General features: G+C 40.4%; 1 protein-coding gene across 1 annotated transcript; it reads right to left on the bottom strand.

Annotated features, from left to right (window-relative positions):
* Positions 1-332: 332 nt before the first annotated feature.
* On the bottom strand, positions 333-14,666 carry aldocb (aldolase C, fructose-bisphosphate, b). The gene is made up of 9 exons (XM_054755012.1): positions 14,512-14,666; positions 6,737-6,853; positions 6,441-6,652; positions 3,709-3,763; positions 3,460-3,620; positions 3,271-3,354; positions 1,622-1,796; positions 1,343-1,542; positions 333-1,256 (listed from the first exon to the last, which is right to left on the bottom strand). The coding sequence occupies exons 2-9, from the start codon at positions 6,846-6,848 to the stop codon at positions 1,164-1,166; spliced, it is 1,092 nt and encodes a 363-aa protein (XP_054610987.1). The 5' UTR covers positions 6,849-6,853; positions 14,512-14,666; the 3' UTR covers positions 333-1,163.
* Positions 14,667-14,774: the final 108 nt, after the last annotated feature.

Below are 14,774 nucleotides of genomic sequence, written 5' to 3' on the forward strand. Positions count from 1 at the left end.
CACATTGATAGATCTCAATTAATCTGAGTTATGTTTTAAGGGGGTGGGGGAAGAGAAAAACTTTCACACAGGGACATATAGATTGTTTTCTTGCTTAATAATAAACCGTTTCATTTAAAACATTGCATTTTGTGTTCAGTTTTGGTGTCATTGACAAATATTTAAATTTGTTTGATTATCTGAAACATGTAATTGTGACAAACATGCAAAAATTAAAAAAAAAAAAATCAGGAAGGGAGCAAACACTTTTTCACACCACTGTATATGAACACTACATGATGGGGTTAATCAGAGTACCATAAGTATTTAACACATAGGACTCAGATCTCTGCCACGGTTTACTGTTTAATATAGTTTATTTGTTTTCACTATTTGACATACAGTAGAGTGCTTCAAGAACAATATTAACACCACAAACATCACATTTTTCCAATACAGCAGTGTTTCCTCGCTGCGCGGCCCACACGTTGGTCCGAGAGCACTTCGGCAGCCACCATCACTTCACTTTGTCTTTGTTTTGCTCTTCCTATCGTGGGGCCGGCGCGAGGATGCCGGAGGGGGAATGACACACAATATCGACAGCTTCACACAACCGCATACACTTAACTGTGCAATTTAAAGCTAACGGTACACTCAAGATTGGACACACACAAGTGGATTGATTAGTGAGAGCGTGAAGTGTGAGAGTGAAAACATTAAGAGGAATTATACGACATAAGAGTCCTTGTGTGTCTGGGGGACCTCGCGTTTTTAGACTAAAAACTTAAACTGGAAATGTCTTTTTGATGCCTTGTTGGTCCCACTGAGAGGATTTTTGCCTTTTAAAGCACGAATGCATTCAGTGAAACACAGAAACAAACATGCTGTCCAATATGAGACAAAACGGAGGCAGGAAGGCTATTTATTTTTCTGCCTCAGCTGATAATACCACTCCACATACACTTCAAACTAATTTTTTAATTGTTCGATCTGATAAGGAAAAATACAGCAGCTCCCTTTTTAGTAGTTTGACAATTTGATTTAAAATATGTTATGCAGTCATTTTAATAATAATACTTTTCAGATCAGTAGACAGCGTAGGCCAGTGATGCATGTAGGAGTGGTGGGGAGGTTAATAGCAGAGCAGATATAAGTCTAACTAGGCCGCCGTCACATGTGCTGCTTTAATAGGCGTGGTTGGCCACGTAGAGGGATTGTCCCGCGGCGCCACCTGTGCCGGCGGACTCGTACTTGCCAAGGGCGGCTAAACCGTTTGCCTGAAGCAGAGTAGGGAGGGGAGAACAGCGTTAACAATAAATGTATTTGTACACTACCTGTGAGTGGATGCGTGTGGGGGTCTGACCTCGGCACGCTTGATGAACTCCTCGGTGGCGGCCTTCTCGTTGCTTAGGTCTCCTCTCCAAGCCTGCAGGGCAGAGGCCTGCAGGGCGCGGCCATAGGAGAATGTGAGTGCCCAGGGCTTGGCGAGCGGACAGTTGTTGATGGCGTTGAGGTTGACACTGGCCTCCTCTTCAGACTGGCCGCCTGACAAGAAGGTCACTCCTGAAAGGAAGGAAGGAAGGAAGGCATCAGTGAGATGAAAGCACCGCATTAAAAGTAAAACAGTTTGTGTGGATCTCACCTGTGACTGCAGGAGGGACGGTGCGACGCAGCGCGGTGACTGTGGCCATGGCGATTTCCTCGCCGCTGTACTTGTTGGGGCATGAGTGTCCGGCGGTGACCATGTTGGGCTTCAGGAGCGTCCCCTCCAGGTAGACATGGTGGTCTGACAGAGCCTTGTACACGGCAGCTAGAACCTAGCAGCAGCAGAAGAGTCAATGTACTGCGAGGACTGTTAGCATCACATACTGGTATTTGATTCTTTAATGCGGCCGTGTCCAAAGGTTTTTCCCGTGAGGGCCACTCAGAAGTTTTATTTGTGTATGTATGTATGTATGTATGTATGTATGTATGTATGTATGTGTGTGTGTGTGTGTGTGTGTGTGTGTGTGTGTGTGTGTGTGTATATATATATATCTCAAGAAAAAACTGCATCTCAGCTTTGTGATATAGACGAAAACGACTTAATATCAACTCTGCTCTCTTTCCCCCCCCCCATTTTTGCTGTTTAAACAAAAATAAGTAAAAAATGTAGTTTTTTTTTTTTTTTTTTTAAATAACTTTGGACTTGGATGGACTAACTATTCCCATAATTTGGACTTTATTCTCATAATACTGTAACTTTTCCCCAACCTCATTTTCCAGAAATTACAACCTTGTTTTTTTTTGTTTCTCATAATATTATGACTTTTAAAAAATAACTACTATGCTACAAAAATAAACATCATAAAACGACTGTTTTCTCATATTTTGACAATACAGCTGTTTTTTACATTTCTGCTGTTATGTTTTTTGATTTTCCAACTATTTCAACTTTCTTCTTGTACATTTCCAACTCTTTAATATTATGACTTTACTCCCATATTTTTACTTTATTCATGTACCATTACAAAGTTTTCCAGAACAAATTATATATTTATTTTGTTTTGATTGTTTGTCATAATATTACAACTTAAACAAAAACCGTCTTTCATATTTCAACTTTATGCGATGCTGTTTTCTTTCTTTCATTAAATGACCATTTTGCATTTTTTATGGGTTTTTTTTCCCCCCCAAACATTTTTTCCTTAATAATTCTTATTATTTATTTACTTAAATCCTAATTTCTTCTTAACAGTCTTCGTGAATTTTCTTTTCATAATATTATGACTCCCGTATTATAACTTTTCCCCAAACTAATTTTTCAAAAATGACAACTTAATTTTGTTTGTTTCTCTTAATAGTAAAACTTTTTTTTTAAATAATGTATTTTTTCTTTAATATTTCATCTGTATGCTACTACAATGACATTTTTCCTCATAATATTACTAGTTTATTCTTGTAAAATTCTCCTTAGAATGCGACTATCTATTCTGCTACAATTCTAGCTGGTTTTTAAACTTTCTTCTTATTACATATTCTAAAATAATACTATTTTTAATGTATATTATATATTCATATTATGCAGTATTGTAAAGAAGAATTTTACTCCCATATTTTGACTCGAAACATACTTTATTCTACTAAAATGACGTTATTTTTCCCTTATAATATTACGTTATTGTCTTAAAATTATGACTTTTCTTGTTAGATTAACATTTTTCCTCAATATTTTGACTTTATTCCTTTATTCCCCCCCCACCAAGACCGTACTTTGGACACCCCTGCATGAATGTATGTTTTGTAAATCACCTTCTCAGTGACGTACTGGCAGCGCTTTAGGTCATGGTCTCCATCAGGAAGGATCTCTGGCTCCACAATGGGGACAATGCCATTCTGGAAGATTAAAAAAAAAACAACAAAAAAAAAACTTACCTTAACAGAACTGAGGTTTAATACAATAATTGTAATAATAATAATAATAATAATAATGCCACCAACCTGCTGGCAAATACTAGCATAGCGTGCTAGCACGTTAGCATTCTCAAAGATGGCCAGCTCTGACGGCGTGGTGTCGCTGATCTTCAGCACACAGCGCCACTTTGCGAAGTCGGCACCATCCTTCTTGTACTGGGCGCAGCGCTCGGACAGCCCGTCCAGACCTGCGCAGCAGCACACACGGAAGCATTCGCAAGTCAGAACTACCATGCAGTATACTATTTCTAATGCTTAGTTGCTGCTTCCTGGTACCTTGAGTGGTGGTCTCTCCATTTGTTCCGGCGAGGGGCACTACACCTTTGTCCACCTGCAAAGACGCAAGTTGTTTTTTAACGTCTGGACACAAGTGAACACAGCTGAATGTCCTCAATGCTCTTGAGGCCCGCTTGTCTTCGGCACCTGGCCTTTGTGTTGACATCAACACTGTGGGAGGGTTTGTGTGTCCCTAAACATTCTGAGTCGTGTGTTTTCTTTTTCTTGGGTGACTCTGACAAGTGAAAAAATATGACTAGTGACGAGCAGGCTCTTATGGACCTTGCTTTGCACAATTGGAATAGAAAAGGGTTGTTAAAAGTGTTCCCACACAGTTGGAAGCATCTGTAATGTCTTGTCAATATCAGAATTAACAACTACTGTAAGGAATACACCCCAACCTTAACTGGTTTATTCAATGGTTAAGGCTGCATTCACACTTGTAGTCCGGTACCCTGGTCAGAACAAAAAAACAACAAAAAAGGACACTTGAGGGGTATTCTGCAAAGAGAGTTTAGTGGGTTAGTGAGCTGTGTTGAGTTGCGTTTTCAGTGAAGGTAGCTCTCTTTTAAAGCAGCTCTATCGCCATGGTAACTTAGGCTAAACTCATAACCTGGTCTCCACCTCCAGAGGTATTTAACATCCATATGGCAAAATAACTCCAACCTGGTGTTATCAGGCCACAGGACAGGTGACCAAAAGCTGGGATCGTGCTTCAGATGACCTCTAGCAAAGGCCAGGCAAGCGATCCAGATGTTTCTTTTTGAGCAGCAGCATCTTCCGAGGCCACCGACCATGGAGGCCTCCTCTGTGCAAGACTCGCTCGATTGTGGACCGTGACACCTTCGTCCCTGCCTGGTCAAGCGTTTCAAGTAGGGCCTTGGTTGTCGTCCTTGCCTGTGATTACCCCCCCCCCCCCCAAACCTAAGAACTGGTTGGGCCACCCTTACCAGCAACAACTATAATCAAGCGTTTGTGATCTCTTACAGCGCCCACCCATCTTTGCAGAATTGTTGTCATTCAGCCACATTGGAGGGTTTTCCAGCATGAAGCGCCTTTTTAAGGTCATGCCACTGCATCTCAATAGGATTCAGGTCAGGACTTGGACTAGGCCACTCCAAAGTCTTCATTTTGGTTTTCTTCAGCCATTCAGAGGTGGACTTGCTGGTGTGTTTTGGATCATTGTCCTGCTGCAAAACCCAAGTTGGTTTCAGCTTGAGGTCACCAACAGATGGACCGACATTCTCCTTCAGGATTTTTTGGTAGACAGCAGAATTCATGGTTCCATTTATCACAGCAAGTTTTCCAGGTCCAGAAGCGCCAAAACAGCGTGGAAGGGCTTCTTTCTGGTTGTGGGGGTGTCTCTGGGCCTGCTGGTGTGTGGCCCCCGGTGCTCGTCTGCCTCTGTGGGGTGTGATCTCTCGCCATGTCTCGGGGATTGGCTGTCCTTCAGCCTCCCGGCGCCCTATTTCTGGTTGGGATTGCCTCTCTGCGGCCCCTTGCTGGTCTTCCCGGTGGAGAGGGCTCTCTGGGCTAGCTCTTGGGGGGCTGATCTTTGTGGTGCTTGCCCCTGTGGGCCTGGTGGCTTTTTGGCGGTGGGGGCTCGGCCTGGCTATGTCGGGCGGGGCTTGCTGGGTTGTGGAGGGCAGCCCCTCTCCTTTTATGCATTCTAAGTGACATTTACACGCTCACCTACTCACGCACCTTTATATATATGAAGACTTGCACATATACAGAAATACCTGTACACATGTACATATGCACACTCACAGTAGATACGTACTTCCCCACATTACTCACTGAGTTAACCAGGATGTTATTACACATTACTCACTGAGTTAACCAGGGTGTTATTATGTGCTTGGTTTTATTATAGCGACGGTGATGTCGGCAATATGATTATAGTTTTTACCATAGTTTGCATTACAGTTATTGTCATTCTGATCTCTATCATAGTTCATCATTTCATGACTACTATTATGTGTGACTGTTTCAATGCAGCGTTGTCATTGTGGTTGTTATTATTATTTTGTCCTTTCCGTCGGGGTCTTTATAGTCGTCACAGACATTTGCTGATGTAGTCCTGTTTTTTTTCTGTTGTTTTGTTATTGTCAAAATTGTTGTTGCTGCTGTTGTCCTTGTCTGTCTTTTTTGTCCCCCTCTTATACCCGCACCCCCCCCCCCCCCGTTTTGTTTTATGTTCTTCTCTATCACCTCCTGCTCTGGTCCGGCCGCTCCAAATTTGCATAATAACAAAACATCAAAGTCAAATAAATTCTGTATAACAGGGGAAGTGTATCTCACACTTTTCCCTGGCAGAGTAAATCTGTTGAGCACGTGAGGGAATTTAGATCAACAATACTATCTGCCTTAAAGACTGGACAGGATGATGGTCAGTGTAATAACTACAACACCTTTATTGCAGATGTTGATCCAAAATCGGACGACGTCAATGTCAAGCTAGCGGGAGTGATTGGAGGGGGAGAAGGGAGTTGCGTGTCAAAAATAGACATTTATATGAAAAACTATGAAAATTTTCTGTCATATCCAGTGTTTTGGTACATTGTTGCAGTAGGTTCTCACACTTGCCTCACTCAGGACTAGAGTACACTCACATGCGTTCACACTTGACCAAATAAAGCATACTAGCAGAGCAAAGAGTTGGTTTTAGCAGAACCAAATATGAGGCGTGTCTCAACACTTTTGTCCATCCAGGCAGATGAAGCACTCACCTTGATGCCGACGACGATGCCACGGTCCTTGATGAGCTTGGAGAAGGGAGTGCCGTCGTCTGTGGTCTGGTACAGCGTCTCGTGGAAGAAGATGACGCCACCGATGCAGCTGTCGATGCGCGCATCGGCCGTGAAGAGAAGCTGGCGGTAGCGACGTCGGTTCTCCTCCGTGTTCTCCACGCCAATGGGGGTGAAACGTTTGGCCATGCTGCCTGGAAAGGTCACACACGTAAGTCAACCTTTATCCATTTGCTGTAACAACGTGCATTCATTCAACGTGTGCAACTGGAGCATACCAGTGGACTCATCGGCAGCAAGGATGCCCTTCCCTGGGGCCACGATCCTCTGCGCGATGTCCTGCAGTTCCTTCTTCTGCTCAGGGCTCAGAGCGGGAAATTGGTGAGTCATGGCGGCTGAAAGCGAGCACACAAACACATTCATATAACTGGTGCGTGTACTGCAGCCAACATGGCCTCCCCTTGGCCTCCATTTCTGCAAGACTGCCAGCAGGAGGTGTGCTTGTTGGATTCAGTGAAACGCTAGCTGGCCATTTTGATGAGTCATATGGTCTGAGGTTGAAAGGAACCAGCAGCAATCACAACGTGCAAGCGAGCACGCTTGCCATCCCATCACCATCAAATCCCTCCCTCCTGATGGTTTTCTTCACGCTGCTGTAAATAAGCCGTTACGTAACCACTCTCTGCTCCACGGCAGACAGGGGGTGGAGCCATTATGTAATGGGATGCTGATGGGCTCGCCGCGCTCTCCTCAGCAACGCTCCACACTGCCTCGTTTTTCCATTCGCGCTCCCCCCCTTTTTCTTCCCCAGCCATTAGCTCATTCTCTCCCAGTGGACAGCTGAAACGTTGCTTTTTCACCCTCGCACTCCCACAGACGCAGAACATGCCAGGGAACTCGCTGTGACTTTTTGCTCTCCAACTCCCTCCATGGGTTGCCAAGCCCCTCCCACTACACATCACCAGCTCGTTTTTTCAACATGCATGGACGCAGGCAGGAAAACACACTAACAATGCTGGCACCATCCTCCAAACATATGATGCAAAATCTTCTAACATACAACGCAACGATGGCATCAGCTTTCATATTTCTTATTAAGGACTTTTATGGCTTTGCTGGTAGAAGCATCCACAGACTGCTCCGATGTCACCCCTGTACTGCTCACGGCCACTAGAGGGCCGTATATGTATTTACATTAAATCTGGACATTTCCTTTTGACGCTACGGTTGATGGTGTTGGATTATTAAGATTATTATAGTCCCCAACACATTCCTTTTTATGCCATTTCAGCTCATCAACATGTTGTAATATTCTCATTAGGAAAGTGCATTCCATTCCCGTAATCGATCATCATGAATTTCTCTTGGAGATTAACACTACTTTTTAGAGGCATAGCAAACTAGTGGAGACTGAATCAACAGCACCTCTGCTGGTTGCAGCCAAGTAGTGCACTCTGTTTTGACTCACTTGCTTGAAAACACCATAAATCAACAAGCTGTCCATCCCTAATCTACATGCTAGTTTTCCACAGGACTGTAATCTATCTATGGTGTTGGTTCCTTGTTTTTTTTTCTGGACAGCGTCTCGTCAATGTAAGATTACTGACACCAAGTGACAAGTGTACTGTCCTACATAATGCATCTTTGAATATATCTTCTGAATGCTATACACTGTATTTGTATTTTTGTTAATTTTGTCAATTGTATGCTTGAAAAATGCTTAATTTTGACCAGGAACACATACAATTTGTTTAAATAAGCTTTTTTTTTTTCATAGTCAACCACAATATAGAAATCATTTATTAAGGAATTTATTTCCGAAAACCATAATAGAGTGAAGGTGTAAAATTCCGGACGACTGTATGATGATAACGTACACGTCATTGTACAGCCTGTGGCTGGCTGTTTGTTTATTGGCCCACGGCACATTTGAAAAACACAATTAAACAAAACAACCTAGCATAAATGGAAATAAACAGCTGTAATTCCACGAGAATAAAGTTGAAATATTAGGAGAATAAAGTCATAATATTACAACAAATAAAGTTGTAATTTTACGAGATACAGTTGTAATCTTGTGAGGAAAAAACTATTATTAAAATATATTTTTTAATGATAAATAAATAATTTAATTACAATGAAAGTTGAAATATTTAAGAAAAATGAGTTGTCATATAAATGTCATAAATTACTTCTCATATAAAGTTGTCATATTACGAGAAACAAAACAAAAAAGAATGTTGCCATTTATGGAAAAATGTATGCAAAAAAGTTACAATATTACAAGAATGAAGTCAAAATATTATGGGAATAAAGTCATGACATTAAAAGAAATGTATGTGAATGATGTAAATGTTTAAATATTTGAAAAATAAAACAACAGAAATGGAAACACGAGGAAAAAAAAAGTGTAATTGAGAAAAAGTTGACACTAATAATAAGGTTTTTCACCTACAGTAATCCCAAGCATCATCACGGTTTTTAAAAATTAATTAATTAATGATAGCTGTTTTGTGGTAGACTATGGTCCATCATTAGTCAAAATATACAGTATTGAAATACAGATGCTATGTAGTATTATGGTCACTAGGTGGCAGTAATGTCACATTACATTACCTTACATTGCACTTGATGTACCCAACTAGCCAAGCACTGCTTTTGAAACCCTTCTTAAAGTTTAGAAAAAAGAAACTCGGGGCTAACCGATTAGCTCGCGAGCTTGCTAGCTAGCTAGCAGCCGTCTCAAGTCCCTGCAGTGTCAGACTTGTGCACTGCAGTGTAAACAAAGAATAACAAAGAGTGTAAAGGTGACTATAGGGGTGTTATTTCGTGTCTACAGGGCTCTAATAATGTTAAAAACTGTATTTAGAAAGTCAGTAACAGGTTTTCTATGCTCTAACTACGAAAATATTAAATTTATTAACAATGAACACTATATCACAGAGATTCATTTATCGCGGTCAGGTCTGGACCCAATTAACTGCAATAAATGAGGGATTACTGTATGACACAACTGAGATGCAGTTTTTTCTTGAAATATATCTAACTTCTTAGTATATCTAAAGTACATGGGTTTACAAAATGTAAAATATCAAAGTGGGCTGTGCAGTCTTTGATTTTTCACTACGTGACCCTGGAAAACGTTTGGACATCCCCTGAGCTAATATCTTACTACTGCATATTAATAAACAGAAGCGTTATAACAGGTGTGGTATGTGCGTCCCATTATAATAATGTGTTTGTGCATGAGAGTGAACAGGTAGCGCCAAAACTAACAAACAAAAAAAACAACATTTTTCTGTGGTGGTCCAAATTGAACTGTGGCATGCCGCCACTAATACTGTACATGAATGTATGAGAAACACTGTGCTATTTTTGCGGCAATTTACACCATAAAGTTATTTAGGATATGACAGAGATAGCCCAGTAAACTTCCATGCATCCAACGAGTGCTCAGGTTTCAGACAGAGAGGCCATGCACATTCCAGCAACAACAATGAGTCGTACCATACAAAGGACTCAGACTGCATCCGCCAATGAAGTGACAAAGTGAGGCTGGGTTTGGGACGCTGTCCAGCAGGCCTGTGTGTGTCCTTTGTGTTAATCCTCAGCTTAGAGCAGTGAGATAACAGTCTTTGCACACTCACACTCTTAAGAACAAATACACACACAAAAAAATGCGCAGTCACCACATTGCAAATGTCACTTGCTCCATGCAGGTGAGCACCACGAGGTCACACCTGTAGAAAAGTGAGTGTGTTGTATGTAGCAGCTTTCACCAAACTTCCAGCTGATGCAAGAGACAACACAGTCTAGCTAATATGTGCAATTATTTCACTAATATTCACGGAATGGATAAAAATATGTTAAGCTAGCATCAGGCTAGCTGCCGCCTTCCTCCCAGTGAGAAATAACTTGCAGTAAACACGTCACCTTCAGATGCTGGCACAGCCTTAAAGAGCGGCCGGAGGCTAACATAGTGACAGGATGGGGTTAAGTGGGGGGAGGATGCACTGGTTCCAGCCTGTTGCATAGTACTTCAACGCCATTCCTGCACTGCGGCATCGGCAGGCAACAGTCACATGCCCCTCCGTGACAACACATTTTAATTAACCAGAACGTGTCTCAGGAAAGAAATGATCAGCACTAAGGTCAAAAAAGGGCCGCTTAGTGAAAAATGAAACTATGCCACTTTGATATTTTGTAAATGTAGATATGCTAAGAAGTTACATATATGTCAACAAAAACTGCACCTCAGTTTTGTGATATTGTTGAAAAAGCCTATTATTACTGTCACCTTTTCTCTTTTTTCCCTTTTTTTCCCGCACCCCCCCAAAAATAATCAGCTTTCTTCTTAAATGATTTTCGTACATTTTCTTTTCGTAATACTCTGACTTTAACATTTTCCCCAAACTCATTTTCCAAAACTTACAACTTTACGGTATTTTGTTTTTCTAGTTTCTCATAATATTATGACTTAAAAAAAATTAAACTCTATGCTCCTAAAATGACATTTTTTTTGCTCATAATATTACAAGTTTATTCTCATAAGATTGCAACTTTTTTTCTCATGAGAATACGACTTTTTTCTCTCAATATTTTGACTTCATTCTCGCAAAATTAAACCTATTTCCCATTTCTACAGTTTTTTCCCCAACTATTTAAACCTTTTTGTTGTAAATTTTCTTCATGTAGTTATGACTGTATTCCCATATTAAAACTTTTTCCCCAACGTCTTTTTTCAAAACTTTGTTTTTTTTGTTTCTCATAATATTTTTATTATTATTTTTTTAATATTTCAACTCTATGCTACTAAAATTACATTATTTTTCCTCATATTATTAAGTTTATTCTCGTAAAATTGCGACTTTTTTTCTCATGAGAATACGACTTTTCTGTATCAATATTTTGACTTCATTTTCGCAAAAATGCAGCTGTTTTTTTTATTTGCTGATTTTTCCCAACTATTTCAACCTTCTTCTTGTACATCTTCTTCTTGTAATTAGGACTTTATTCCCAAAATATTTTGACTTTGTCATTATATTCAAACTTTTTCTCCGGAACCTAATTTTTCAATCTGTTTTGTTTGTTTCTCAAAATATTGTGATGTTTAAAAAAAAATGTCTTTTTTCTTGAGTATTTCAACTTTATGCTACAAAAATGAAGTTATTTTTCCTGAAAATATTGCAACGTTATTCTTGTAAAATATATATTTTTTTTCATCAGATGACAACTTTGTTCGTTTTATTATATTATATTTTATTTATTATTTTTTGACTAATTCTTGTAAAATTACTGCTTTCTTGTTAATTATATTTTTAGAATGTGCTGCAGCTCAATGAAAAAAAAACAAACAGCTGCGGGCCGCACTATGATCACCCCTGATTTAATCAATGGTTAAAAATTGCTCAATTTCCTGGTTAATGGCGTCCTGAAGGAATTGAGGCAAAATGGAGTGCACTATTTGGCTGCAACCAGTAGAGGCGCTGTTGGTTCTGTCTCAACTCAGCAAAGGTACCAACTCCTCTGGGCAACATCATTCTGATCAATATATCAAGGGGTTGCAGCTTGTTGTTGGAAGCAAAGCAGCTGTAAAAGATGAGAATAGTGCAAAATATGCATGGGGGGGTGGGGGGGGGGGGGGTGGGGGGAATTGAGGGCCTGTAACTGTAGCTGTTGTAGACTGCTGCTGTTCTAATAATAATTCCATAAAAGTAAAGGAGAATGACTGTGCATTTTCTATTATGTGTGATCCCATGTTTCATCATGGCCGCCTGCACCACCTTCTCTACTTTGGAAGCGTTGTGACCATTTCAGAGTGGGGTCTGGCGTGGGGGAGGTGGCATTTAATGGCTCCCGCAGGGCAGCGCTAGTGCCAAAAGTCTCGCTGGCTGTACTGCATTGTGTTACCAGACGGGCTGTGCGTCCTTGCATTGATGCTCGGGCTACCTTTGGCATTCGGCCGGTCCGGCAAAACCTGCATGAACGCTCTCGGAGGAGAGAGTCTTAAGGATGCAAGGCGGCGTGCAGTGTCGAGGAAGATCGAGATGTGCACGGTTCTCCATTTTATCAATGCTTGTGTGCATCTACTAAACGGCACTCATCAAATATGACAAAGTAAACATAATAGAAAAATGCAAATATCAATAGGTTCAGCCCTAATTTGCTCCTAGAAGGCAGAGGTCCCCAAACAAAGGGCCACAAATAACCTTCAGATGCATCAGGAATAGACACACACCTTCTGGAATTTTTTTATTTATGTAAATTACTACATCAAAATAAATGTAAATATATATCCATTTGGGAAATAATCAATGCATTTATTTTACTCTGACATCTCCTTGGGATCAGAGTTGAAGAGACAAATGACGTTAAGCTTTCTCGCCGGGGCTGATGGAAGGCTTCCCAGGCAGCTCCTTCAAATATGGTTTCAACGCTTCCAGGTATGCTAACCCACCAAATGCACCGTGTACTGTGTGTGTTGTTTCGACACTTTTGAATTTAAGTTATAATGAAGTATCCAGAACTGCCCACAATGGCAATCAACATTGTTGCCTTTCCCATCCAATTATTTGTGGAAGACTCGATTTTGGGTGCTGACCACTACCAAATTAATATTACCCAGCAAGATGGACATAAAAGACACATCACACTATTATCATCTTCTATTTTTCTTTCTGCAGCAGCGGCGTCAAACACGTTTTCACCGTGGGCCACATCGCAGTTATGGTTCCCCTCAGAGGGCCACCTGTTACTGTGAAATTATATTGATGTATCATCATATGACACATTTGATTATCATTTTCACTCTGTAATGTTTTACCAGCAAAATTGCATTGAAAGACATCAAGGCGCCAAGCACAAATTTTAGTTTGATTAGAATCGTATTAATAATAAATAATTATATTCATTATTCGTTAAAAAATAATAAAAAAACATAATTTAAAAATTGTGTTTCACCACAAAAAATAAGTTCTATCAAAATTGACAACAATACTTTTTTTTGATTGATATAAATATATTTAAAAAAAGGAAAATGTTATATAAAATGTTTTACAATATTACAAATAATAAATAAAATAAAAAATGATTATATTAAAAAGTAAAAATTAAGTAATAATAATACAATTCAAATATATATACACAAATATTTTAAAAAAATAATATTAAACTAATAAAATAAAGTCTTTTTTTCCATGTATGATTTCCAGCCTTGATATGGCGGCCGAAGGCCAGGAAGTAATGCACTTGTGTTTTACAGGCTTGCACAGCTGGCAAGTCGCGAGTCACGATTCAAGTTGGTACATTTTGTACATTGTCTTAAAATGACAATTTGTATTTCTTTACTGTATACACGACAATCGCATTTGATTACTATGAGATCTGGGGTGAACCTGCCTCTCCATATACTGCGTTACTATTATAGTAAATATATTTTTTTTCTACCTGTCCTTTAGGTTGGGGACCACTGCTTTAAAAGAACTGAAAGTCATTTAAGGAATCGTCAATTGGGATTTACACTCAATTAAATATATTAAGATGGAAGTATTTATTTAAAAAGACAGTAGAGTAAGAAATACAGGATGTAACACTGGCCCCGCCCCCTTTCACCGAGGATGTGTACGTGCTTCAGACCAGATACTCACGCGCACGCGCGCACTAGCCTTTACCATCACTTATTGGCATCACACGTACACGCGCGTGTGCACACACGCACACAATGATAATGATTTAAAACGACGCAACAGGCTCATCTCGTGCGCACCATCCATGAAGGTCATCGCATTTTTGTCCTTCCCACGACGGTGACTTGACTCCTCCCGCCCCCGCAACATCTTTAGACGTCTATTTTCGACACACAGTTAAGTATTTGGTCAAAAAGAAGAAGAACACGGTAGCAGGTCGCTAATAATGCTATTGACACTTGATTGCGTTAGCTTTCTGTCAAATGCTAGCAAACTACTAGCTAGTCGGAAGACGAAGGCGTGGCCCCAGCATCACATCTGCCAGAATAAAGGGAGGTAAACATGGTGAAGCAAAAGTCATTTCTTACCTGTGGGACGACGTGAGAGCTTCAAAGAGTAGCAATGTAAAGGATGTCGAGCTGACTGGAGAGACTCTGCTGCAGAGCAACGTGACGCTTTACTAAACCCTCAGTGGGGGGGGCGGGGCTTAAGGCACTGCGTCATGGTGAGCCGATGTGTGCTAATGCGCATGTGCGGGATAGCATCAGCTAGTCAATGGGGGTTCCAGGCGTCCGTTGCGTCCTTTCATAAGCTTTTCAAAATGTTTAAACATACTGTATATTTTTTATTT

This window comes from Dunckerocampus dactyliophorus, chromosome 16 (assembly GCF_027744805.1).
Source record: "Dunckerocampus dactyliophorus isolate RoL2022-P2 chromosome 16, RoL_Ddac_1.1, whole genome shotgun sequence".
NCBI lineage: Eukaryota > Metazoa > Chordata > Actinopteri > Syngnathiformes > Syngnathidae > Dunckerocampus > Dunckerocampus dactyliophorus.

Excerpts from the sequence above, each read along its gene's own strand:
- aldocb (XM_054755012.1), bottom strand. The coding sequence starts at position 6,848 with ATGACTCACCAATTTCCCGCTCTGAGCCCTGAGCAGAAGAAGGAACTG. Across the intron at positions 1,797-3,270 it reads GCCAGTACGTCACTGAGAAG|GTTCTAGCTGCCGTGTACAA; the intron begins GTGATTTACAAA and ends TGCTGCTGCTAG. Across the intron at positions 1,543-1,621 it reads CGTCCCTCCTGCAGTCACAG|GAGTGACCTTCTTGTCAGGC; the intron begins GTGAGATCCACA and ends CCTTCCTTTCAG.